The sequence below is a fragment of the Emys orbicularis genome, chromosome 6, assembly GCF_028017835.1.
Source record: "Emys orbicularis isolate rEmyOrb1 chromosome 6, rEmyOrb1.hap1, whole genome shotgun sequence".
Taxonomy (NCBI): domain Eukaryota; kingdom Metazoa; phylum Chordata; order Testudines; family Emydidae; genus Emys; species Emys orbicularis.
Genome location: NC_088688.1, coordinates 6,128,471 through 6,152,997, shown reverse-complemented (window position 1 = coordinate 6,152,997; position 24,527 = coordinate 6,128,471). Strand labels below are relative to the sequence as shown.

The 24,527-nt window shown below is 41.6% G+C and overlaps 1 protein-coding gene across 1 annotated transcript in view; it reads right to left on the bottom strand.

The window, feature by feature from the left end:
• Positions 1-3,061: 3,061 nt before the first annotated feature.
• Positions 3,062-24,527, bottom strand: part of KIAA1328 (KIAA1328 ortholog) — a 256,881-nt gene continuing 235,415 nt past the window's right edge. The window contains 1 exon segment of the mRNA XM_065406501.1: positions 3,062-3,275. Coding sequence (XP_065262573.1) covers positions 3,062-3,275 — 214 coding nt within the window.

Genomic DNA, 24,527 nt, shown 5'->3' with positions numbered 1-24,527 from the left:
TATAGGAGTTTAAACTTAAAAGGACACTGTCATGTGATTGCTTTTGCTAGTTTAATTTTTGCATTTCCTCTATTGTTTTAGCAGATGGAAAATAATTCCCCTCCCCACCCCAACTACTGATTTTGTCCTTTTCTATTTGACAACAATTGATTTTCTTCCAAGGCTATAAATGTTTTAATAACTTTAACTTTGTAGTGCCTTGTGGCAAAATATATTTGCTTGCATTGACTGCTAACACTATTCTTAGTCTACTGCTGTTAACTACAGCAATAGAGCCAACTGGAGAAGGTTTGTTTCTTTGGGATCTACCAAATTAGTAGCCTCTCCTGGTTCATGTTTACTGGATAATTAGAATCTGGAGGTCTTTCCCAACAAGATAATTTTAAACCTCTTCATTCCAGAATTCTTTGCTAAAACATGCTTCACGTATAGCTCCTACGGATGAAGAGGTGATCATGTTTGAGGCCCCAAACCTTGACAATGTCCATTTAAAATACAATTATTACCAAAATACGGTTTCAAGACAAAAACACCATCAGAGTTAAAATAATTAACGGACAAAAAGGATAATTAAAAATCTGAGCGTGGTTAAATATTGGCACCCATGAAGCTCTAGAGAGCACAATGCGCCCATGCAGAATTCCGGAATGTGTACGCCAAGGCACCTTTCAAATGTCATGTTTGCTGTTAGTGTTTGTTAAAAAAGGCAATTACAGTTACAGTCAATCTGGAGAAGAACAGAAATTGAAGGTGTTCGGTCTAGACCCAGACCAGAAACTGAAGGCTCGCATTTGGTCTAGACCCAGAGAAGCATTTCTTTTACAAAAGCCAAATCTTTAAAAAAAAATCCAAACCCATGTCCTATTGTCCATTCCCTCCTTGTTTCCCCCAAATACCAGCTGCCTCTCCTGAATGTTTCCCTTTCTTTCTAAGGCCAAAGCGAACTATGTTAAACTTGATCCCCTGTGCCCAAGGAGCAGAAACATGAAGGACGCTCGAGAAAGACTCCCCCAGGCAGTCCAGTGATGGGTCACTTGCCAGGTCTGTGGGATCTTAGGACAGAATTCTCTAGACAAAGCTTGTCCCCAGTGGATTAAGGAGCAGATACATGTCATGGCAGGATACTGATAGAGACCGTAAATCTCCATAGGAATGGCTGGAGAGAAACAAATGTCTATGGGGACAGTTTCTCACCAGGCTCATGGTGCAGGAAAACTGCTTCTATCTCTTCTGTCCTTGTACTTTTCCAAAAAGCCCAAAATTCAGCTGTGATGCAAGAAAAGGACATCAACTACTTTGTAAATAACATTAGATCAGAAAAAAATTGTCTGGAATAATGTAGGCTGTAGTATTTCCCTCCCCATCACCCTTTTTAGTTCCTCACTATAGAGGCCCTGTGCTGCTGTTGGCCTTTACAAAATTCCATCTGTCCCACGACGCTGCAAAAGCTAATCCGCTTCCACCCAGCCTAGGTAGTTTAACAGTGGGGGCTCCTCAAGAGAAAGGATGCCCACCCCATAATTCCCAGAAATGCCTTGAAAAATAATTAGTTACAAGGTTTCAACTCCTCAAATCTCAGTCTCAATGAATACATGTTCCACACACTGTACGGTGTGCATGTGCCAGCCAGAGAACAGCTTGGGCCTCATCGCCAAGCCTTGCCAGCTCCACTGAGGGACAGGGTGGCACTGGGGATTGGTGCATGCACAAGTGCATGGGAGGCAGACAACAGCAGTGCATCAGGGACAAGTCCAGGGGCTCACCACCATGGAGGTATGGAGCAGGAGCCTGGAGGACCAGTCACAAAAGACTGAAAAAAGCAGTACTGGTCCATATACCAGTGGCTGGAAACAAATAGCCTAGAACGTGTCTGTACCGCTGTGATTCTGACTTTCTCTAGCTGCACTTTTATTGTGTGAAAGGAATATTTCAGCTTAATATTTCTAGGAACACATGCCAGTGGCTACAGTGTTACAATAAAATATGAACACTGCATTGTGCAGAAAATGTCCATTCATCCTGTAATCTGCAGTCATTTTTACCAATTCTGCACATTTCTTTAAATAACCAAGTGCATGAAGTAGATGGGAGTGCGTTTAAATAAACTGAAATAGATAGAGCATTAATAATTAAAGCCGGCAGGGAAACGTGCATTATGAGCTGCTAGTAGAAATAATTACGGATTTGTCTTATTTACAATGGAACCTGGAAACGGTATCAAAATAGTGCAAGTTAGTGAAAATGCCTTAAGATTGTTCTTACTCTATAACTACTATATATCTCATTTTGACGAGCACATCAAATACAGTTTGGACCTGTACATTGCCTGGTTGTATGAGATATTTAAGGAGTTGGCAATAGGGTTCCCAGCATATACACTATGTCAAATAGCACTGATTTAAGGAAGACTATTTTCAAACAGATGCACAGTGCATTAACCCTGCAACATCCATTAATGTTATTAGACATTATACAGCTGAGCTGAGTATATGCTCCCTAAAATCTCAGCATGGTAAATATCAGAATGCTGAAGGCAATGGTAGATCACAGAATCATTGGAAATAATATTCAAGTGCTTGTACCTTTGTAACATTGTTAGGTTTTAAATGGGCTGCTTTTTAATTAGAAATAATCTAATTGAAATGCAGTGGTTCTTCTGTGTTCTGCAGCTCTTGCAAACTGCTTTATAGCTAAAAAAAATCGATAAGGAAATATACTTCTCATATGAGGGCTGGCTAAGCTATGGCTTCAATCGACTCCAAAATGTTGTGGATTTAATTATATTTTAGAATAATTGCTTGGCACAAGAAAAGTTTATCCAAAATTTACTAACACCTTCTGATTGGACTGTTCAAAAAGAAAAAAAAATGTTATTCTCGCAGCATGATTACTAAATTCTAAGTGAAAGAGGAAGCTACTGTACGAACTCCTTGGCGAGCAGGGAGACAATCATTTGTCAATCAAATAATTTAAAAGTGATACTGGGATTAACAAATCCAGAGCAGAAACAGGAACAAGGTCCTAAAAATCCTACAGAAGGGCTGCATAGTAGTGAGCCTCATCAAATGAAGAAAATATCCTCCAGGATCCGGCTCTCCTCAAGCTCCTCCATTTCGCATCGGGTACCATGCGGGGCTTGGCACCGTGCAGGTTTTCTGGGGCTCCCATTCCGAGGGGCGTGGGGTTTCTTCCAGTCGTAAGCCTCTCCGGAGTGGTGTCCTGGGGCAGCGACTGGACTCATTGCTTCAACCAACTCAATAAGGGAGGCCTCATACCTGGAGGAAAACACCATGAAAACGCAGTCCTATTAAACACCATAGCATCAAACGCGATTTGGAATGAACACTCCTAACTCCGTCATCCTGACTAGAGCGAAACCTGTGCAATAGTGCCGATCATGACAGGAGGGATCACAGCATTGCAACTGCTGCTAAGGTGAGCTCCAATGTGGAGGCAGTGAAGGAGAGGCAAAGCTTTAGTGGCCCCTTTATTTTGAGAGTACTTTCTTTTAATTTGTCAGTCTCGCCAGGTTTCCTATTGAATTGGACAGCGTCTCATTTACAGCTCAGAGATTCAGGATAGAACAGCTCACGGGCATGACAGTTCAACAAGTGACTCATAAACATGCGGCACTTGCCTGAATAGGCTCTGCCCTTGATTTAGGTTCCTAGGGATTTGAAAACAGCAGGCACCTTTATTCTTCCTGCTACAAAACACACATGCTTCTTATAAATGTCTATGCAATATATGGAATCTATGTGTAACTGAAGGAATATAATCCAGACAAAGTATCACGAAATCAACAGCTCAGGCATCAAGAGAGAAGGCAAAGATGCTAAACATTACTCAAGCTGTCCTTTAAGTGTTCAGTACAGATGCGGAGGAGGTTTACAAGCCTACACGTGCAGTAACATACACAGAGTACTGGCAATTACTCTAGGCCGCTTAGACAGAGCCTTCCTATTAATATTCACACAGGCTCAGACCTGAGCTACATGCCAGTGTGGGACTGATCATTACATTATATTTTCTACTCTTATCATGTGTCCAGTTTTAAATGTTTCAAGCAATACAGCTTCCACCACTTCCCATGGGAGGCCATTCCCCAGTTTATGAAATCTCTCTGAGGAAGTTTGCCTGATTTCCTGCCTAAGCATCCCTCTCCCTCAGGTCCATCTTGTTATGTTTCCCTGTTCCAGCCTAAGTAATACCTTTCCCCCTGGGTGTTTAAACTATTCAAATAATAATGCATACAATTACTAATAATCTGCACTCGGAGAGACTTCCCCGTGCAGGCACTCAAAGCACTTCACAAAGGTAAGACATTAGCTGGGCCCAGTGTATTTCATACTTGTGGAATTTGCCACAGAATTCACCCCTTGCTCTTGAACTGCGACCCTGAGCCTAACCTGGATTCCTTCTAAATTATATTTCTCGTCATTAGTGTGGGGGGAAATCCTTTAAAATATAACTCTAGCGTAATCAAACAATGATGCCTTCCTGAGTGTGCAAGCAGTCTGAAACAATAGTGCCGTAGGGTACGAACTGCCTCTGTCCTCAATGGAGTGTCAATTCTGAAAACTAAGGGAGAGAATTTACATTTCACCATCGATCATTTTAGCAGAAATAGCCCTGACATGCTTGTGCTCACTTGTCTCCCACGCTACGTCGGTGGTCAGCCTCCAGCCGCCCAACAGCACCGTCTACAATGTGCACAAAGGTCTCCTACATGCTGAAGACTGAAAATGTGGGAAGAGAGCATACAATACATGGAATTTAATATCCAAACAAACAACACAGATTCTATGGCAGTGGGCTGCATTATTCATCACGTTATTTGATCCAATATTAACATCCACTTTCAATTTTAAATGAAGCTACTGTAAGCTCTTCCAGTCTGCTCCAGAAACCCAGGGGCCTTGTTGCAGAATTTAGGTCCCTCTTGCAACATACCACATGGAGAATTGTATAGATGGGACCCTGAGGCACAGATAAGCTAAGTGACTTGCCCAAGTTCATCAAATAAAGCAGTAGCATGTCAGGGGTCTGAACCGCAAGACTATGCTGCCTAACCTCAGTTACTTCTCAGCCAAGTTGTAATTTTGCACATGGTACACAAAGCAACTGTCAAAGATCTAACCTTTACCCAATTACCCCCACAGTGGGCAATTGTGGATTCTAATGACAACCTTAGTTCTTTCAAACTTTTGCTGCATTGGTAAGTCAATTCTTTCAGCTCCTCCAATCATTGTTATTGTTCCCTCCGATTTGCTGTCCACTATCACTCCTAGGTCAATCTAGCTCACCACTACCGCATTGCAACTCCATTACTGCATTATTCCCTCTAACTGAGATTACATTCTTTCCCCCTAGCTTGCATTTTTTGTGAATTTCCTGCCTGTGTTTGCGGCCTTTCCAGGTCCCTCAGCCAACAGAGCCACAGATAAGCAGTTCAAATAAAATAAACAAGACAGAATTCTATTGAACTCGACCACTTGAATGGCTAACCCTTCTCTACGATGACATATGATAAGTATTCTGGCCAAGACTTTCAGAAGTTAATGTTGATTTTGGGTGTCCAACTTGAGAGACTTTAAAAGGGGCTTGATTTTCTGTAAGTGCTGAGCATCAGCCCTCTGAAAATTGAGCCCCTCTAAGGCATCTCAACATGGACGCCCAAAGTCCCATCTTAAAAGTTGGTCCCACAACTTTACAAAGATGAAATATGGAATGTGGAATGCTTGGACCAGACACATTTATATACATTCCGTGCACCAAAAAAGAAACCCAGCTCTCACACACACTGGTTTCATTAGCCACACCTAAACCTCTCTACTAGATTCATCTAGCCTAACATACAAATGCTTATCTCCCTGCCTGCGGCTCGATCATAAAATTTCCATTTCTCCAGCAGCCACATTCAATCACAGATTAGGTTGGGGGATGGGGAGAGACGACACAAACCAGAGAGTGTGTTTGCAATGAACATGCAGCCTCCAGTGTTCAGCAGCACCTTGGAGCTAATTTCTTCTGCAAGTTTATCTAACTCTTACAGCATTTTTGCTATCGGGAAGGCTAAATGATTTGGCAGATTACAAGAGCAGCAAATAGCAAAGATTATTTAAAAGACCAGGCATTGTAAATCAGTCTATTTGACACCACAGTTATATATGCAATAAAGCGAACAAACTCTGCTAACGGAGCATTATCTGATCAAGAGAACGCTCCTTGCAGGTATTTAGTGTTTAATCCCATGAAAATAGTTTGCCCTGATTTGTCTAGGTGACATCAGACAGCAGCTGGCTGGAGGCAACGGAGTTGATCCAGCATGCCTTGAACCTCACAAAGGCAATTTTCTCAACATTTATTGGTATCCGAATATTTAAAGGGACACTGCCAACATGTTCAGACCCTAAAATATACCTTCTTCTAAAGAGAGCATGTATGTCCCTGGTACGCACTGATTAAAAAAAATAAAAATAGAGTTCATTACTATTTATATGGCACTGCAGACTTGCATGACACTACTGTAAGGCGGGTGCACAGTTGTTGGAAATGTGTACTTAGAGAGTAATTACCAATGGTTCACCATCAAGCTGGAAGGGCATATTGAGTGGGGTCCTGCACGGATCTGTCCTGGGTCTGATTCTATTCAATATCTTCATAAGTGATTTGGATAATGGCATAGAGAGTACACTTATGAAGTCTGCAAATGATACCAAGCTGGGAGGGGTTGCAAGTGCTTTGGAGGACAGGATTAGAATTCAAAATGATCTTGACAAACTGGAGAAATGGTCTGAAATAAATAGGAGGAAATTCAATAAGGACAAATGCAAAGTATTACACTTGGGAAGGAGAAATCAATTTTACACATACAAAATGGGAAATGGCTTCCTAGAATGGACTGCAGAAAAGGATCAGGGGTTATAAGTGGATCACAAACTAAAACCTCAACTGGAGTATTGTGTCCTGTTCTGGGCACCACACTTCAGGAAAGACGTGGACAAATTGGAGAAAGTCCAGAGGAGAGCAACAAAAATGATTAAAAGTCTAGAAAACATAAGGTAGGAGGAAAGATTGAAAAAAACTGGGTTTGGTTAGTCTGGAGAAGAGAAGACTGATGGGGGATATGATAACAGTCTTCAAGTGCATAAAAGGTTGCCATAAAGAAGAGGGAGACAAATTCTTCTCCTTAACCACTGAGGATAGGACAAGAAGTAATGGGCTTAAATTGCAGGAAGAAAGATTTAGATTAGACATTAGGAAAAATTTTGTAACTGTAAAGGTAATTAAGCTCTGGAATAAATTGCCTAGGGAGGTTGTGGAATCTCCATCATTGGAGGTTTTTAAGAGCAGGTTAGACAAACACTTGTCAGGGATGGTCTAGATAATACTTAGTCCTGGATCAGATGACCTGTTGAGGTCCCTTCCAGTCCTACATTTCTATGATTCCATGATGTCAACAGCTGCAAGATCGAGTGCTCAAAACTCAGGAAACTTCAGTCTTCACTTGCCAAAGATGCACATCCTTATGGAGCGAATTAATAGAAAAGAGTAGCTTTACAGTTTCCATTTAACAAGGGGAAAAAATTCACACATGCAACATGAAATGGCCGCAGTGCCTTAGTAGCCTTAACCTGGAATTTCCTGACTTCTGGGTGTTTGACTGAGCAACCAAAGTGCTGCATCAGTGTTAGTTTTTTGCACAGAATTTTCTATGGGGTACCCCCCACACAGAAAGAAAGAAAATGTTGGGGGTGGAGGGTAGGAGTCAGACTTGCAAGCAGGGCCGGCTCTAACTTTTTTGCTGCCCCAAGCAGCAAAAAAAAGTGCCGCCCCCCGAGCCCCCCCCCGCCGAGCGCTGCGCCGCTGGAACCCCTCCCCCAGCGCCGCGCCCCGCGCCGCCGGACCCCCCCCCCCGAGTGCCGTGGCCCGCGCCACCCCCCCGCCGCCGGAGCGCCCCCGCCCCCCCGCGGAATGCCGCCCCGCGCCGCCTCCCCGCCACTGGAGCACCCCCCGCCGAGCGCCGCGCCGCCGGAGCGCTCCCGCCCCTCCCGCGGAATGCCGCGCCGCGCTGCCCCCCGCCACCCCAAGATTGGCTGCCCCTTACCAAGTGCCGCCCCAAGCATGTGCTTGGTTGCCTGGTGCCTGGAGCCGGCCCTGCTTGCAAGGCTTCTCATTGCCCTTTCAAAGTTAGCATGAACTCAGGCTACTTATTTGCCACAATCACCTTCTTTTGGAAGCTCTGACTGTGTGTTATGGAGTCATGCTGTAGAACAGTCTCCTTTCTCAGCCTGAGTTTGACACTTCCCCATGGACATTTTTCCATCCCTAACCTCTGACAGCCTAAAAATGTGCGTATTTCATCATGCTAGAAGAGAATTTGCTGAGAAAGTGTTAGATTGATCAGACCAGCAGCATAAGGACCATGGATCTTGGAAAAAATAGTGCTTTTCACTTTTGAAAAGTTATTCAGGTGTTTACCTTGTCTGTTCATAACTAGCTGCTCAGTATAAAAACTTTAACATTGTTTATTCTGACTGATAACTACTGCACAGACCTAGTTTTATTTTTTGTTGTCCTAAATCTTTAGTTATTTGGGGCCTGGTTTTCATGGAATTGGGAGTCAGTGGGAGTTGCAAGTCCTCAACACACCTGAAAACCGGGCCATAATTTCTTCTCAACAAATCTCTTAACCATTGGAAGCCTGAGATTGTTATAAGCTCCACAAACTCTATGCAGGAGAGAGAGCACACAGGATTGGCGTGCAGGGCTCTAAGCAGCGGGAGAAAAAGAGAGGATGTGACCTAGGAAAGAGTCCAGCTGTAGGTGAACTTTGACGTAGCTATTATCGGGCTCTGTGTTATAGAGTTTCTAATGGGCACTCCAGCTCCTACACAGTTTATCAGCTCTGCACATTAAAGACAAAGGGTAAAACTTCAAAAGCACCTAAACAACTAAGGCACCTGAGTCGTGTAGACACTTTTGAAAATTTTACCCAACACTTTTTTCTTAAGTTTTAGGTTTTAATTAAATATTAAGGGTCTGGGGGAGTTTATAACCACCAAAGGTGGAGGAGTTTCTTAGCCCATCACTGAGGTGACAGGAAACAACAATAAGTTAATATGATTCTTAACGTCGTAAATTAAATGTTCACATTTTAAATGAAAGAAGAAAATACTCCAAAAATAAAATAGTCTGATTGAGTGTCAAAAGGGAAGTACAACCACCCCATCACCTCCACTCCCCTCAGCTTACTGGTCAGCTAGACTTTCATACCCAGAACACTGGGAAAGTGTTTTATTTTACTTCGTGCTTCAAACGTGAATCAGCAGGAACAATCTGGGATTCGCAGAGCTCAAATGCACTCAGATGTGATTGCTGGTCTGGGAACAATAGGTTTGTACATTCACAGTACAGAGTCTGAGAAATCACTACGCAGTGATTATACAAACCTTTGTATTCTTGCTAATAAAAGCTGCTGTCCAATCAGAGTACAGGGAATTACACACTATGGAGTTACTGAGAAATGCCATGGTTATGCAAAATTGACACCCAGAACCAATATGAATGCAGGAAACTGTGTATTGGAGGAGGGGAAAAATCCAGTAGTTATGGAACTGTAACTGTACTGCATCATTCCACTCTGATTGGCTGAAACATTAAATACATTTAGATTATGGAATATGACATTGCATTTTGAAATATGTAACATTTCATGTACACAGTACAATATATAAAGTACACATTTAGCTGTATTATGTTTTTGTATTGCACTGTACAGTTTAACTAATAAAATCATTTGCTCCTGTCTGCAAAAAACAGCACAATCCCAAACAAATTTGATATTTGCCGGAGTCAGTAAAAATTTCCCTACTCGGCAAAATAACTAGATTTATTAGAGTCATAGACACTCTGGCAGTGAGATATATGTATATTTCCTTAAACAAGCAGTGTCCCATATTATTTGATCATCATGTTCAGAGATATCTTTTCATTTACAGTCCCTGAAAATTTATTCTTTGACCATAAATGTCAAGAAAACACACAGCGCCTTTTCTACACGGTGATGACATTTCAACAAAGCACACCAGCAATATGGCATCAGAGATTAGTAGCTGTACAGGTTTACTTTTATTTAACTGCATGTATCCAATGATATAAAAAGTTTATTTTCATATTTCTGCTTGAATTCTCAACATAAACCTCCAAGTGATTTACTAACGTTACATGAATTGCCTTTGGATTAGAGTAGGTTTTGAAGCGTGGAGGCACAATATTATACTACTACTTTGTACTTCTAAGCACGATCCATCTCCAAGCACTTTACAAACACTAACTACAGCTACTAATACTCCAGGAAGGTGAGGGGCCCATTTCACAGAAAGGGAAACTAAAGTTTAAACAGGTTAACTACAAATGCCTATGGTTATACAGCAAATATCAGTTCCCGAAGCCTTACAGAAATAATTTAACATAGGAGGGCAAACAAAAGCCACCTCCTTGGTGGGAAAAAGAATAGATACAGATGTTCAACAGTCCAAGCAATCAACTCACCAACCCTACTGTCAGAGGTGATGGCAGCTAAGGGCGTATATCTTCACTGCAGAGTCAGCCCAGATGATTGTCACCCTTGTCTGATCACCAAGTTAGCCTAGCTGGGGTGCAAGCCGCTACATTGCAAAGCCTCACCTGAGTTACTGGTGCTGCACGTCCTCAAGGGTGTCACTAGTCTTCTGGGGGTCTATCTGATGGTGCTTTGGGCTGCTGTCAGCTGAGTCACTCTGATTCTTTCCCAGTGGATTGTGGGAGAGCTTCTGTCTTTCTGGGCACATGGGGGAATTATGGAAGGCATTGGAGGACTATCAGAGTGGTTTAGCCTGCGTCCTCACTGCAAAAAGTGCAGATTACCAGTCTGAGTGAAAGCAGAACTCAGGCTTAAAGTGTCCCCCCATCCCAAAGCCAGGCCAGCTAACCTGGTATTGAGCGCATCACTGACTCGCTGAGACATCTATGTGCATATGGATGGAAGAGTCAGGGACACCATGTAGGTAAGAGCCCAGAAAACCCAGCAGTGAAGACATACCGAAAGAGGACAAGAACAGGTTTTGGGGAGCTTGCCATTTTGGTTTGACTCAATGGCTGAAGAACCACGCAAACAACAATGGGAAAAACAAATGTGAAAGCAGGATGTTAAAACTTCAGGGATTTAAACAAATTAGAAACAAGGCAGGCTCTGAGATCCCTAGGCATCCCTATCTGCTGATTCCCAGGATTCTGAAATTGGAGACAAGCACGTGTACGGTTTTGGTCTATGGACTGAAAGGCCAAGGCGGTGAAAAAAGGATTGCAGGCAAAGGGAAAGTGCTGGTTTCTATGGAACTTCTTGAGTGACTGCATATCTTTTACTTCTGGATAGTCAGAGACACTCCCCAGACTCTCCATTCATTGCAGGAGTCAGGAAGATGAGACACTCGACAATGCAATTTTTATTTAACCTGACATCAGCTTTGGTAGTGTAGAGTGCTGGTACCCACTGTATCTTTTCCAAATACATGTCAGTGTATTTTAGCTCTCGAGCTAAATGATCAGGCTGCAGAATATTTTCTATGTAATTAAAAAAAGATCGGAGCCTTTTATTTAAAATACATCACAAAATTTATTTGCATAGTGTCCTTAGTGAGAGCATCCCAGCGTGCTGTAAAACCAACACCTACATAATAGAAAGCTTACAATATCAGAGACGTTTCATGATACTCTCTAAGGCAGTATTCATACAATCACAAGGAAAAGACCTGTTAGATCATCCAGACATCTCCCTGCCCATGGAGAACTGTTCCCTACAGTATGCTTCCTAGAATTTGCCCCAAGCAGTGGGGCTCTCACTATTTTGCTTAGGAGGCCATTACAGAGCCAAATACATGTCAGCCTATCATGACTGTTATTATTTATGTAGATGTTAGTAGAGCACCTAGAGGCCCCGATCAGGATTGGGGACTCAGTGTACAAATATTTATAAGAGTTTACAGCCTAATTAGACAAGTCAGACAAAGTGTGTGTGTGTGGGGGGGGATGGATGTGACACAGAAGCAGAGTGATCAGAGTTGTGTGGGGTAAACACCATGTTAGTTCCTTTTCAATTTGTGGGAAGGGAAAGGTGTTTTTCTGTGTACACACACATTGCGTGCACACACTCTGTCGGAGTTTTTCCTTACAGGCAGCTTAAGTCGAAGCAAAAGTTTTCCCTTTCTTAACTTCACCCCGTTACTCATAGTTACAGATCCTTGTGCAATACTTAGAAATTCATCTCCTTCTCTAGTGTTACACCCTTCAAATATTTGAAAATTATGTTCCCCCCACCAACCTAAGCCATCACTTATCCAAGCGAGACATATTTTAATCTTTTCTCATAAATCAATCCCTCAAGCCTAGTGATAATTTTTTATTGCTCTTCTCTGAGCTTCCTCTAATTTGTCAATATCTTTCTGGTAACATGGCCCCCAGAACTGAACACAATGTTCCCCAGGTATGGTCACACCAGAGCTGTTAGGAGGACAATCTGCTCTGTGCTATATGATGAAATGTCTTTGCAGCCCAAAATTGCACTGGCCTTTTTTGTAGCCATCACCTCACTCTGCAAAACCCTAATTTGTATCTATTAATACATCTGAGCATAATACATCATTGTATGCCATAAAACCTGACACGCAACTCCAACAGACACACTAGCTCACATTCAGTGGGGTCGCTGGCAAGAACAATCCCATCAGAGACAACAGTTCTTTGCAGGATCGGGCATGGAGTAGGGAAGGAAGAAATAGACTTTTATAATAGTGTCATGCCCTTGGCTAACCGAACTGGCCATGCTTGGCACATTTATCATGCTAAAGGGTTTGCCCCCATAAATAGGGGTGTTGAAGAGACCTTGATCCTGAAACTGGCTGAGTGGTGTTGGTATGTTCCTGGCCCACTGCAGACAGAACAGTATCAGTGCAATAAAGGATCTCTGCCCTAGGTCCGGGCTGATTAGTAAGTCTCATTTTTCTTGGTGCTCAGCACCAGTTCACCTAAGGAAGCATCCAATTTGCTGTCATTACTGAAAGTGTTTGCTACCACTTCCCCTTGTGTAACAAACAGCCCATTGTTATTTTCACTTAACCATGAAAGAGCACTGCCTCTCCTCCCTATCGCCCTTCATGTCCTCCCTCCCCTTTCTCTGCTTTTCTACTTCCTTGTTCCTATGACTCAACTCCTCCCATCTCCTGCTCACCTAGGGTGACCAGATGTCCCGATTTGATAGGGACAGTCCCGATTTTTGGGTCTTTTTCTTATATAGGCTCCTATTACCCTCCACCCCCGTCCCGATTTTTCACATTTGCTGTCTGGTCACTCTATGCTCACCCCAGCCCTCATTCTAAAACATAAAAACAAACCAGACAAAAAACGGTGGGACTTGCATAGAATTTACATGGGACTTACATGGATACCCCGTTTTCATACCGGGCTTCACCATTCACTGTTCCAAATGAGACTAAGCCACCATTGTCTTTTCTACATCTCATCTATTCCTTCATCCCCTCTTTATTTCTCTCATTTTTCATTCCCTTCCACCCTTACAGACTCATTCTCACCAATCTTTTGCTTGTACAACCTTACCCCAACCAGTCATTCCCACCTGTCAATCTCTATCTCACGAAGCCATTAAGAAATATATTTTTAAGAGAAGAAAGAAATGTTTAGAAAAAATAAGAACTGAGCAGACAGAGCAGGTGCAGAAGCACCCATGTTCACTCATGATTTTACACATGTAACCCTTTCTCCATTCCCCTGTCCTGTCCTTTGTTTTTGGCTTCTCTTTTCATAGTCCCCTCTCTCTTTTGAGTACCCATCTTTTTGGGGGCAGGGGCGGTCTTTTACTTGTCTGAACAGTGCCTACAACTTTATGGATGCTAAATAAAAATAACCTCAGCATCACATTTTAAAAGATTTCATACAGGTTACAAAGCATTAGCTAACATTTTCCAAATGTGCATGCTTAATGGGCACTTAAATAAGAACAGCCTGATTTTCAGAGGTGCTGGGCACATGCAGTACCCATTGACTTCAATCATCATTTCCATGGATTAACACGCTGCCTTTCTTCACAAGTTCACTCCAAATTCTTAGCCAGCCATAGAAATAATAAATCAGCTTTTTGCTTCAACAGGTACAGTAATCGGAAGATCTGTGCAGTCTTAGGTCAAGCACTAATAATGGTTTTATGATTCCAAAGTTTCCTACCTTGTCATTTAGTCACTGAACTGTGAGCCTTCACTGAATTTCTAACCATTGTGGGCAAGAAATGCTATTAGCTGGGCAAGATTTAAGACCTCATTATACAGAGATGCAAGATCTGGATGCAGATCTTAAATAGACATAGGGTGACGTCCTGCCACACTGAAGTCAATGGGAGCTTTGACATTGACTTCAGTGGAGCCAGGATTCCCCCTATTATGTCTTAATTTTCTGCATTAGGGTGAATAAGTATTGCAGCCTTTCTACCTTTTTATACCAGCACAATTGAAAATGAAGCCTCATCTCAATGTTTCTTCCCCCCGCCCCCCCCCCCCGCAATGAATTATTTTATATATAGTCTAATGGAACACCTAAACTAACACCAACACCTCACTACCAGTGCTTTACACTATTCTTCCTCTTGCTGAATAGTTTAATTTCTTCTGCTGTGACTTGGGAGTGTTTTACAGTGGAATCAGGCAATCAAATCCTTCTGTTCCCTTAATTATCTCTGCCCTGTCAGCTACATCACTGAAAAACAAGTTACGATTAAACAATTCAGATACCCATAAACACTAGGCTGCGATAATATAATGTCCTGTGTTCCTGGCTTTATGGAAAGAGCGGTTTCAGGGAGGTTTAAAAAAATTTAAACAAGCCCAGCACTTTTAAATGTCTGAAAATCTAAAGCTATCTTAACTATTCTTCAATATCTTAATCATTCTGTGGAATCATGATCTGGTATAATGGCCATTTTAAGTGAAAGGTTTGCTGCTCTGCACAGTTGCTACTTCCTATTAATTGTGAATTAAAGTATAATTTAGCATGGCTGTATGCCAGCATGACAAGTAAAATTTGCAGACACTAACTCTGGTTGAATAGGGGGAAAAGCACTTAAAGATGCCTTCAAGTAATAGAAAGTCACTCACCAAGCTGTACTTTAAAACTAATAGCAGAGCTTCAAGTTGACAAACTGACATGGATTAAGAACAGAACTGTTGAAACAAAAAGAAAAGTGCCTGCTTTCTAAATCTTACAGGGCAAAAGTGATGCTTGGTTATCATTCTGTTTATTAGCATGCACTTTGGAGAGTTCGGGGCAGGTCTGGATACACACTCAGTCCATTTTATGCTGCACATTACTGAAAACACATTCGGCATAAATAATTCATAAATGCTTTGTCTGAAACTTAAGATTCCAAGATGCCACATGGTTTTCAACTTTCTGGCTGCTTGGTCTTTAGAACAGAAATAGACAATGGATGGATGAATTTGGCAACCCTGATAAGAACCCATCACTTAGAATTACACACTGGAGGTAAGAGTGAACATCTTCTAGCTTCAGATCCATGGAACTGTGTGGCCTTGGAGATAGCCACACACAGTCACGCTGGCTGAAAACCCCATGCTTATGTTAGCAGTCAGCTGTCATAGAAGGGGGCAAGAAAGGGCAGAGGAGTGGGAAGAGTGCTCACTTGGATGCTGGAAAGACCTTGATATAAAATAAAAGTATGCAGTCAAAAAACGAATGCTCTGGTATTTTCAATTAATGGGCTGGGCACCCCTCAGATGGAATTTGGGGCATGAGAGGAGACTCACAAACAGAAGACATGGTGAGGAACCAACAAGAAACAACGTGTTAGAAGTTTTGAGGAATTACTGTATGGAGTGTAGTAGTAAGCAAAGAGTACTAAGAATGTTCCTATACTGCTTTTTGATAAACCCATTTTCTGATCACGTGTGTCATTCACCCCAGCATTTCTCCCTATTTTTCACTAGTGTCACTTCATCGTTGTTACTGGAGTTATACTAGTATGAAACTGGAGCAATGCAGTGGAGAATAAGGCCCCGTGTGTCTATATTGTATTTTCTGGGCTAGATGGCCCCACCCTGCATGGAGCAGAGTGCCTTCAACTTCCACTGACGTGACAATGCTCTGCACTTTGCTAGATAGGGCCCTTAGATTGTATGTTCCTTGTGATGCTACATCTCACTGATGATGGATCTGATATGTGCTTCAGGCTCAATCACACTTTTTAAAAATGATTAATTTACCCAGGAAAGCTCAGCTCAGACAGCAGCTGCTTTTCAGTCAGATCCCATCCCCCACTCTTCTACTCACCTTCCAGTGGGCTGAGGGGCACAAGGACTTCCATGTGACTTACCAAAAGAAACCATATTTGTTTAATTGCTTGGATTGGAACAGAGAATTTTCCTACTTGCCAGCTCTTTACTTGATCTTAGTGCCTCCAGCAGTTTTCCCTTAGCGCAAGTGTCTGAACTAAGCTAATGCCCACTGGAGACCATGGGGCCTGGAGCTGTGGCAGTGAACACAAACCCCCTAGAGGAACAGCATTCTGTTACGTAAGTTCTGACAAACTCCCAGATGTGTACTCTATTATACAGGACTATGGACTAAAGGCAGTTCCATTCTTCTCCATTTGGCCTGCAGCTGTCTGGGGTAGCGTTTAAATTAACTGAGATTTCATACATCAAAGAGAAGGATATATATGATTCAGCAGAAGCTACTGAGGTATAGCAATAGACATAGAAATAAACCAGGTACCACCAACACAGTGTAAGTCAGCGTGTTAGAAAAGAGTCAAAAGGGGACACAACAGGGCTAGCGAGAAGTCCCATTGTGAGCATGAGAACTCACGATAGGGCAAAACAGGTCAGCAGACTTGACATGGCATTAGAAGGCACCCTTAGAACAAGCCAGCAGTAAAGCCTGGAGTGTAGGGTTCTTGGACCAGGCTCCCCTGGGCAGTAGGAATTGCATTCTAACAACCTATTTCAAAAACTGTACACAAGTGGTAGGTGTCACACTGAGATAAATTACCTGCTTTTTGCAGCTGAACAGATGGGTATGGAAGAGAAGTTTTAGTCTGTTAATTCCCAGCAATAACTAGTAAAGGCGTTCTTGGGCTCCTCGGGATTACTTTTCTAAAACCATACACCTGTCGATACCCTGCGCTTCTGTCATGAATTACCCGGTATCACGGATACGCTACAAAAAAATTAAGTAAGGGTCTCAATGGCTCAGGAGACTGGTATTAAGCCGCTCACTTCCAGGTTCCTTATTTGAATCCAGCCCAGGCTGGAAGTGACCAAAAGTTGCTCCCAGCTACTGTGTGATGGGTTATTAAAATGAAATGGCAAGACTCAGTAGATGTGTTCTCACCACAAAAACCACCACAACCGACAACCTTATTGGTAGCAACAGCAGAGGCCAAAGACTGAATGAATAATTAATAGATGTTATTCTAGCACCAATTCCCACTTAATTTTATACAGAAAACTCAAAGGAAACAGATCTTTTAACTTACAAAAAAAAAACCTCCAAAAACCAATACAAAATGAATGAGACCCAGGGACTTACCCTTCTATGCAACAACATGAAAAGAGTGCATGCAAGACAGTGAAGTCTGCAGGGCGTGAAATTAAAAATTTCACACAGATACAATGAAGTAATGATACAATGTTACAACCTTGGCACAAAAATCTTCTGGTTTGAGTAAAGTCAGTGTCATGTGATGTTACGGTTTGTGCCCCAGTAGAAATGGCTTGCTGCTGAAAAGTCTGTATAACAAAACATAAAGAGATGAAGCAAGGGAATGTTTGGACAGTTAAAAGGGGGGGCTATATGTTCTACCCATGTAGGCATTTCTTAGGTACCCATCACTGTCATATCTAATTGCCATGTTATATTGAAGAAATGGCACCCTACTCTCTCACATCTGGAAATCTAGGAGGTAAGATATGATTAGGGAACAAGTAAAAGGAGATTTGGTCCTAAGGGTCTTGAGGTTTGGGGTCTCTCTCATCAGACTAGCCTGCTATTTTGACTCTGAATCCTTCAAGTCTACCAAAAATGGCGCGGGAGTGTAGTCTTCAAGTTCCACGGGTATGCATGAGAATAAGGATACACCCAACAATTACAAAGCATCAAGGAAGAGCTGGGATGCAAGGCACTTGGGGTGATGCTTAGCAATCCTTGCAGGAACCGCTTCACCAGCCACAGGTCAGAAAGGAAATGAATGCTGGAACACTGAGGATACTCTAGTTTCCTTAACTGAGACAGTGCCCCCTGTTGGAACAAACCGCTCAGTACCTTGAGCTCCCAGAGAGTTCCCAATAGATCCACATGCAGGCACGTGGGTTCAAGAGTGGTTCTGGTGCAACACTGAATTATCAGTCATCGTGCACAGTGTAGAAAGGATTTTATTTCCAAGAGTGAGAAAAATGCTTCCAAAGTCACAAATTGTAAAGCTGCTCATACGTTATGTTTCAGAGATATCTGATAGATTGACAGACACACAAACACCCTTCAAAATACATTCATGGCTCTGAATTGTAAGGAATAAAATTGGAATTCAGCACTACCACTCAGCTGAAAGCAGTATCTCTTGATCACAGGCACAGGAAGTTACACACACAAGTACTACTGGCAATGTGAGTTGTGTGCAGAACTCACTCTTCTGGAAATTTACCTGAAAAAGTCAGTCCAACAGTGCAAAGGTCATTTCTGACATGGCATGTTTCACCCTACTGATCTGAGACGGAACACATGGTGAAACGTACAGAAGAATGTGACTTACTTTTGCCTTTTACACACTTAATAAAATCGTCAAGTCTTCAGCTTATTACATTTTTAAAAATTTTACGCATTTCATTCCAGTAATTTCATTAGGTTACAGTTCTACATCTTTATTAAAAAATAATCAAAATTGAAATGTTTCAATAAACCCAATTTTGGTTTTAAGTAGTAAAAGATGATTCAATGCAGATTAAGCAAAAATGAAAGTTAAAAGTATAATAGTATTAGAGTCTTTGAGAACCTTTTCTGAAAGATTCCCTAAACACACAGGAAATATTATAAGTGACTTTGGAATTCTGCTTTTTAATTTATTGATTTTACAAAAACAAATTTAAACTATTCAATACATATACATTTTAGGAGGCTGTTCTCACTAACCATTTTAGACATGTTTACATTAATATAAAGTCCTTTAAAATGTATGAATAGTAAGAGCCACCGGAGAAAGAAAAACGTAAGATACCACGCTAGTTAAAAAACACAAAGGTACTCAGTGTCAGGCAGAAACTAAACAATCACAGATAAAAGCCATTTTTAGTAAATTGCTTTCTTTTCCTTTATATTTGTGCTTCCAAGTCATCATATTGTTTCCAGAGCAGTCAAAGTAAAAACAATAGTTTTACTTTTTCTTTATGACCTTCAGTAAAAATGTACCAACTGATCAGAATCATAAAATACATCTGAATTATTATTATATAAACCTCAGAACTGACAAGGATAGAGAAGCTTGTATGTTACACTGAGTAATCTAAGTTCCAGAAATAATGAGCTAAACCAGTGTCTGCGATTAAACGTGGAATGTGTGATATCGGGGGGAGGAGGGGATATTTTGTTTTGCTTAAGAAGCTCAACTGAATACTGATGAGATAACTTGAGAACCCCAGTCACAGTGTGTGACAAAAACAAATTTACCCAAGAGTGTATGTTTTTGAACAGGACCATCTGATTTAGGAAGAGAAACAGAATCAGTCACATCCTGTGATGGAAATTGATGGATTCAGCTTAAACAAAGAATAACCACAAGTTGACATAACAAATCTCCTTGCCACAGCTGGAGGTGGGGTTAAAGGAGACTATGCGCTCATCTCTTCCTAAAGTTCCCTTCAAATTTGTACCAAGCATTGGAAGACATGTTGTATGATTCAATCCTCAAGAAACACTGGAAGCATCTAATATAAAGATTTAACTACCTTAAACAGTTCTCCAGATTTTCAGCATGCTATGCAATGCAATGTTGTCATGAATAATAGCAGATGTTTGAGTGTGCAAAGATGTATTCTTAATATCTATTTCCCTATCTTTTTCTTGAAGAGTTGGAGCCTGATTCTCTTGTCATTTAGCCCTAGTGTAACTTCATTTTCTTCAGTGACGTTATTCCCGATACACACCATTGTCAGCATATGGAGCTTTAGATTTTGATTTTTTCACATCAGAGACTTCTGTCCCAAGAACATTAAGAGATGAATGCATATTTCCCCAAATATTCTCCGTTCTATTAAGAACCATAGACAAAGACTGAGGATACACTAACTAAAGGAAGTACAACCAGACAGAAACTAAACTTAAAACAAAACAAAACAAAACAAAAAAAAAGGCACTCCCCTCCTTCCCCCAAAAAAACCTTTGTTTTAAAGTTAGGAGGATGGACAATTTCTCCTGATTTAGACACTATCATATTTCCTACAATCTCTATTACCCTCTGGAAGTTCTTCATTAGGGGAGGATTTTGTCCTTATGACAAAAGGATTATGTCCTTTTGTCCATCAACACCTGGCCTGGATTATTCAAGTAACTAAAATCACCCACTTTTTTTCATTCATTGCTTCAAGGCATCTGTAGTTGCCCAGCCAAGTATCAAAGAAAAAGACCTAATAGAACACATGACAACCTATGGAAAAGGAAAGCTTAATGCTCTATCTTACTTGCTAAGGAAACAGGAATATCTCCCTCATAAGAGCAATCAAATGACAAGGGGCTAATGTGGCCAAATAAAAGCACATGCAAAACTCATCCTTACAAAAACAAAACAAATGCCTACCCCAGAAAAATCTCCACTACAGTAGAACCTCAGAGTTACGAACACCAGAGTTACGAACTGACCAGTCAATCACACGCCTCATTTGGAACTGGAAGTATGCAATCAGGCAGCAGCAGAGACAAAAATAAATAAATAAGTAAAAAGCAAGTACAGTACAGTACTGTGTTAAAACATACTACTAAAAAATAAAAATAAAGGGAAAGCAGCATTTTTCTGTATAGTAAAAGTTTCAAAGCTGTATTAAAATCAATGTTCAGTTGTAAACTTTTGAAAGAACAATCAAAGTTTTGTTCAGAGTTACGAACAACCTCCATTCCCGAGGGGTTCGTAACTCTGAGGTTCTCCTGTACATAACTCCACCCCTTATTAAAGCATAGTTTTGCCCCAGTCTTGATGTCACAACTGCGTGGAGAGGGATAGAGGGAACCACAATGGGCAACACCTCTGTGTCCTCCCTGCATCATAAGCAGCAACCATCGGCCATCAGCATATTTCTATAATCAGACCTCAAATTTCCTCTGCGGCTTTGTGGGTCCCTGCTAATGAGAACACCTGGTGGTAGAGAAGGGACCAGTGGCCATCTCAAGCAGCAGTGGAAACATCGCCTTCACTTCAAACTCTGTCATTCCCACCCACCAATGGTGTCACTGTTGGGAGGGGCTTGCCACAGCAGGGGCAACTCTCACCTCTCTCTCAGACCTCCTTTGTTAACATAATCAAGTATGTTCCGGTAGCCCTGGACATAATCAGGATCAGGCCCTTTTGTGATAGGTGCTGTACACACGCGCCCTCTCTCTTCACCGAAGAGCTCACTATCTAAGAATCCATTAGAACCCAATGATTCATAACAGGAAAAATTACTTGTGCTTCTTTTACACCAGTCCTGCCTGTGGTCATGCTGCATTTAGACTAGCCCTGCCTTCATACTGACCAATTCGTAATTAAAATATGATAAAGGACGTCAAAATACAAATAGATGAGCTTAGTTGTGGTGCCTCTATTCAAAAGAGAGAGAAACTAAGTATGGTAATGTGTAATTTACTGTCTGGCTGATGTGGGGTTTGGGGATTTCAAGAGATAAGAACAGAGCAAAACGGTGCATCACCAGGTCAGCAATCTCCCCTCCCCGCGAATTCCCTTGTGAAAGGTATTGCTATCCATGGCAAATTATTTTTATTACAAAGTTAGAGCACTTCTCCTGTAAGGATGGCAGAAGCAGTGAGTCCAGACTGGAATAGGCAGGGGACACACTCTCTTTTGGGCATCACCTAACAGCTGCAGATCCCAAGGGCCGTTGGTACCCAGCTAAATGGGGGAGGAAGAGTAGGATCTCTCAGGAGCACAGCCAGACCGTAGGGACAAAATCTCCTCCCCCTGATAGGAGCATCTTTCACAGACCTTTGAACATGAGTGATATTTAGCTTGAGCTCCTCCTGCACAATCTTTCACTGCTGGCCCTCTAAATGCAGGATGACAGAATGCAATTGAAAAAAGCATGGAGGATCCACCAAGCAATAACGAAGGAGTGGCCACTGTGCTAGGAGAACCGGGAGAGGACATTGTCATAAGCAGCCAAAGAAGGATGAGGTGTAGTGAAAGAGGGTACGATTGACAATGCCAGAGCAGCAGAGAGGTCAAGGAGGAGGAGGATGGAGTAGCGGCCTTAAGATTTGTCCAAGAAGAGACTGCGAGAAACCTAGATGAGAGCAGTTTCAGTGGAGTGAAGTGAGTGGGGATCCAGAATGCCATTGGAGGAGAGGAACTTGAGCCAGAAAAGGCAGTGAAGGAAATAAGAAAGATGGGACAGTAACTGGAGAGGCAGCCGTTGCTTAGGAATGGGGCTTTTTGATGATGGGGGAGAGTAGAGCATGGGGAGGAGCCAGAGGACAGGGAGTACTTCTCTTTGTTTCATTGTTCTAAGTCTCTAGTGGTTTGGTTACACACACAAATGGGAAGTAGACTGAAACCACTTTCACCTTTGACCTAACATGGGATTTGGCGCGAGTAGGAAAGGCCAGTGCAAGAAACATTCAGTGCATAAGAATGGTGTCATCTTAAGAAGCAGACCTAAAGGGTTAAGTCAGCTTTGTAATATTATTTGTACTCTACTTTCCTTTGCTTATTATTACTTTCAAACCATAATCAACTTATTGTCACACCACTGAGTGATGGAAACCTTGCCAGCTACTTCAAAAATTGACAAGGTTTCTGTTGCACGGAACAATCCCAAAAGACATTTCCCCTCATTTTAATATACAATCCTGTCAGATCCACACAGCTGAATTGGTGGAAAACGTTTAAGAAATATGCAGCTGTAATAGTACTCCCCCAACTAGTCAAGTTTGGAATAAAAGACGATCAAAAAAACTTGAAGATCCAGTGCTAGATTAATGCAAATATCTGCCTGTTTGCCACTGTACTTTTTGATTAAACTGGCATACATCAAGTACAATTAGAAAGGTTATTTATAACTAAGAAATACATAATTCTGCATTTTGATGAGGGTGACAATTACAGCCGACAGTTACTAATTAACATTAATCCTTTTGCACTGGGAGTCAGAATTTCCTGGTGTGATTTTCGTTGTCTGCAATGGACACAACAAAACTGCCATCACCAAGCAGTTGTCAGTACCCTTTGGTGCAAGCAAGTGTTCTCTGTACTCATAACAAAAATAATAAAGTCTCTGTTCATGTTTGAAATTCAATAACCTCAGGTATATGTACCTAATACCGTTTCACAATTAAGCTGGTGACTACAGCATTAAATATAATTAAGCATGGCATTTTCATGGTTAAACCCAATTCCAGGGTCTCCCAAGAGTATGTTTCCTAGGATGAAGGCTGTTTTCAGCCCCAGGTCACAAATCTCCCAGTGTTTAACTTGTTTTCTTATTCCAATTTTAGGTTCTCATCTACGTTTATCTGGCCTGGGGAGTTTAAAGATTTTAGCCACACTAATAAACACTGCAGATGTGGAGTGGTCTTCTCCCTGTCTCCATCATTTTCAGAAGCAGCATGGTGGTGCAAATACTGAAGCTGCAACTGATGATGCATATCAGTTTGCTACAGCAGCATCTCTAAGATGTGGCAAAAATCAGTTCATTTTTTCCCTTTATCTATTAAACCAGGAACATTTTGGTTTTGAAAACTTTCCAATGCCAACCTTCCAAAAGCGCTTGGTTCCTTTGCCTGATTTTTTAAAATTAACACCCCCCTAGTGTCCCCAAACATAATTTTACACCATACAAATTGTTGACCTAATCAAATTTTTCCATCTCTATGATTCGATAAAAGACAAACAGATTTTGTATGCATGCATTATCAAGAGGCAAGTTATCAGCATTACAATCTCAGCCATTGCCTTTTCAGGCAAATGCAACAGAAAATTCACTTATGGCCCCTTTTCCAACTGCTTTGAAACAGAAGTAGAGACATGGTCCAAATCTAGACCAGGTCAGAATTTGTGTTTCAACATAGTTCATCCATTCCATAAGGCCCCTGAATAAAGAGTGTCAAGGTGCTTACCATCTGGGTCGACTGATTGGGTTGGGATCAATGTGGATACAAATAAATGAGATGGCAGAAAAGGAGCACTGCAAGCTCTAAGTAAAGTA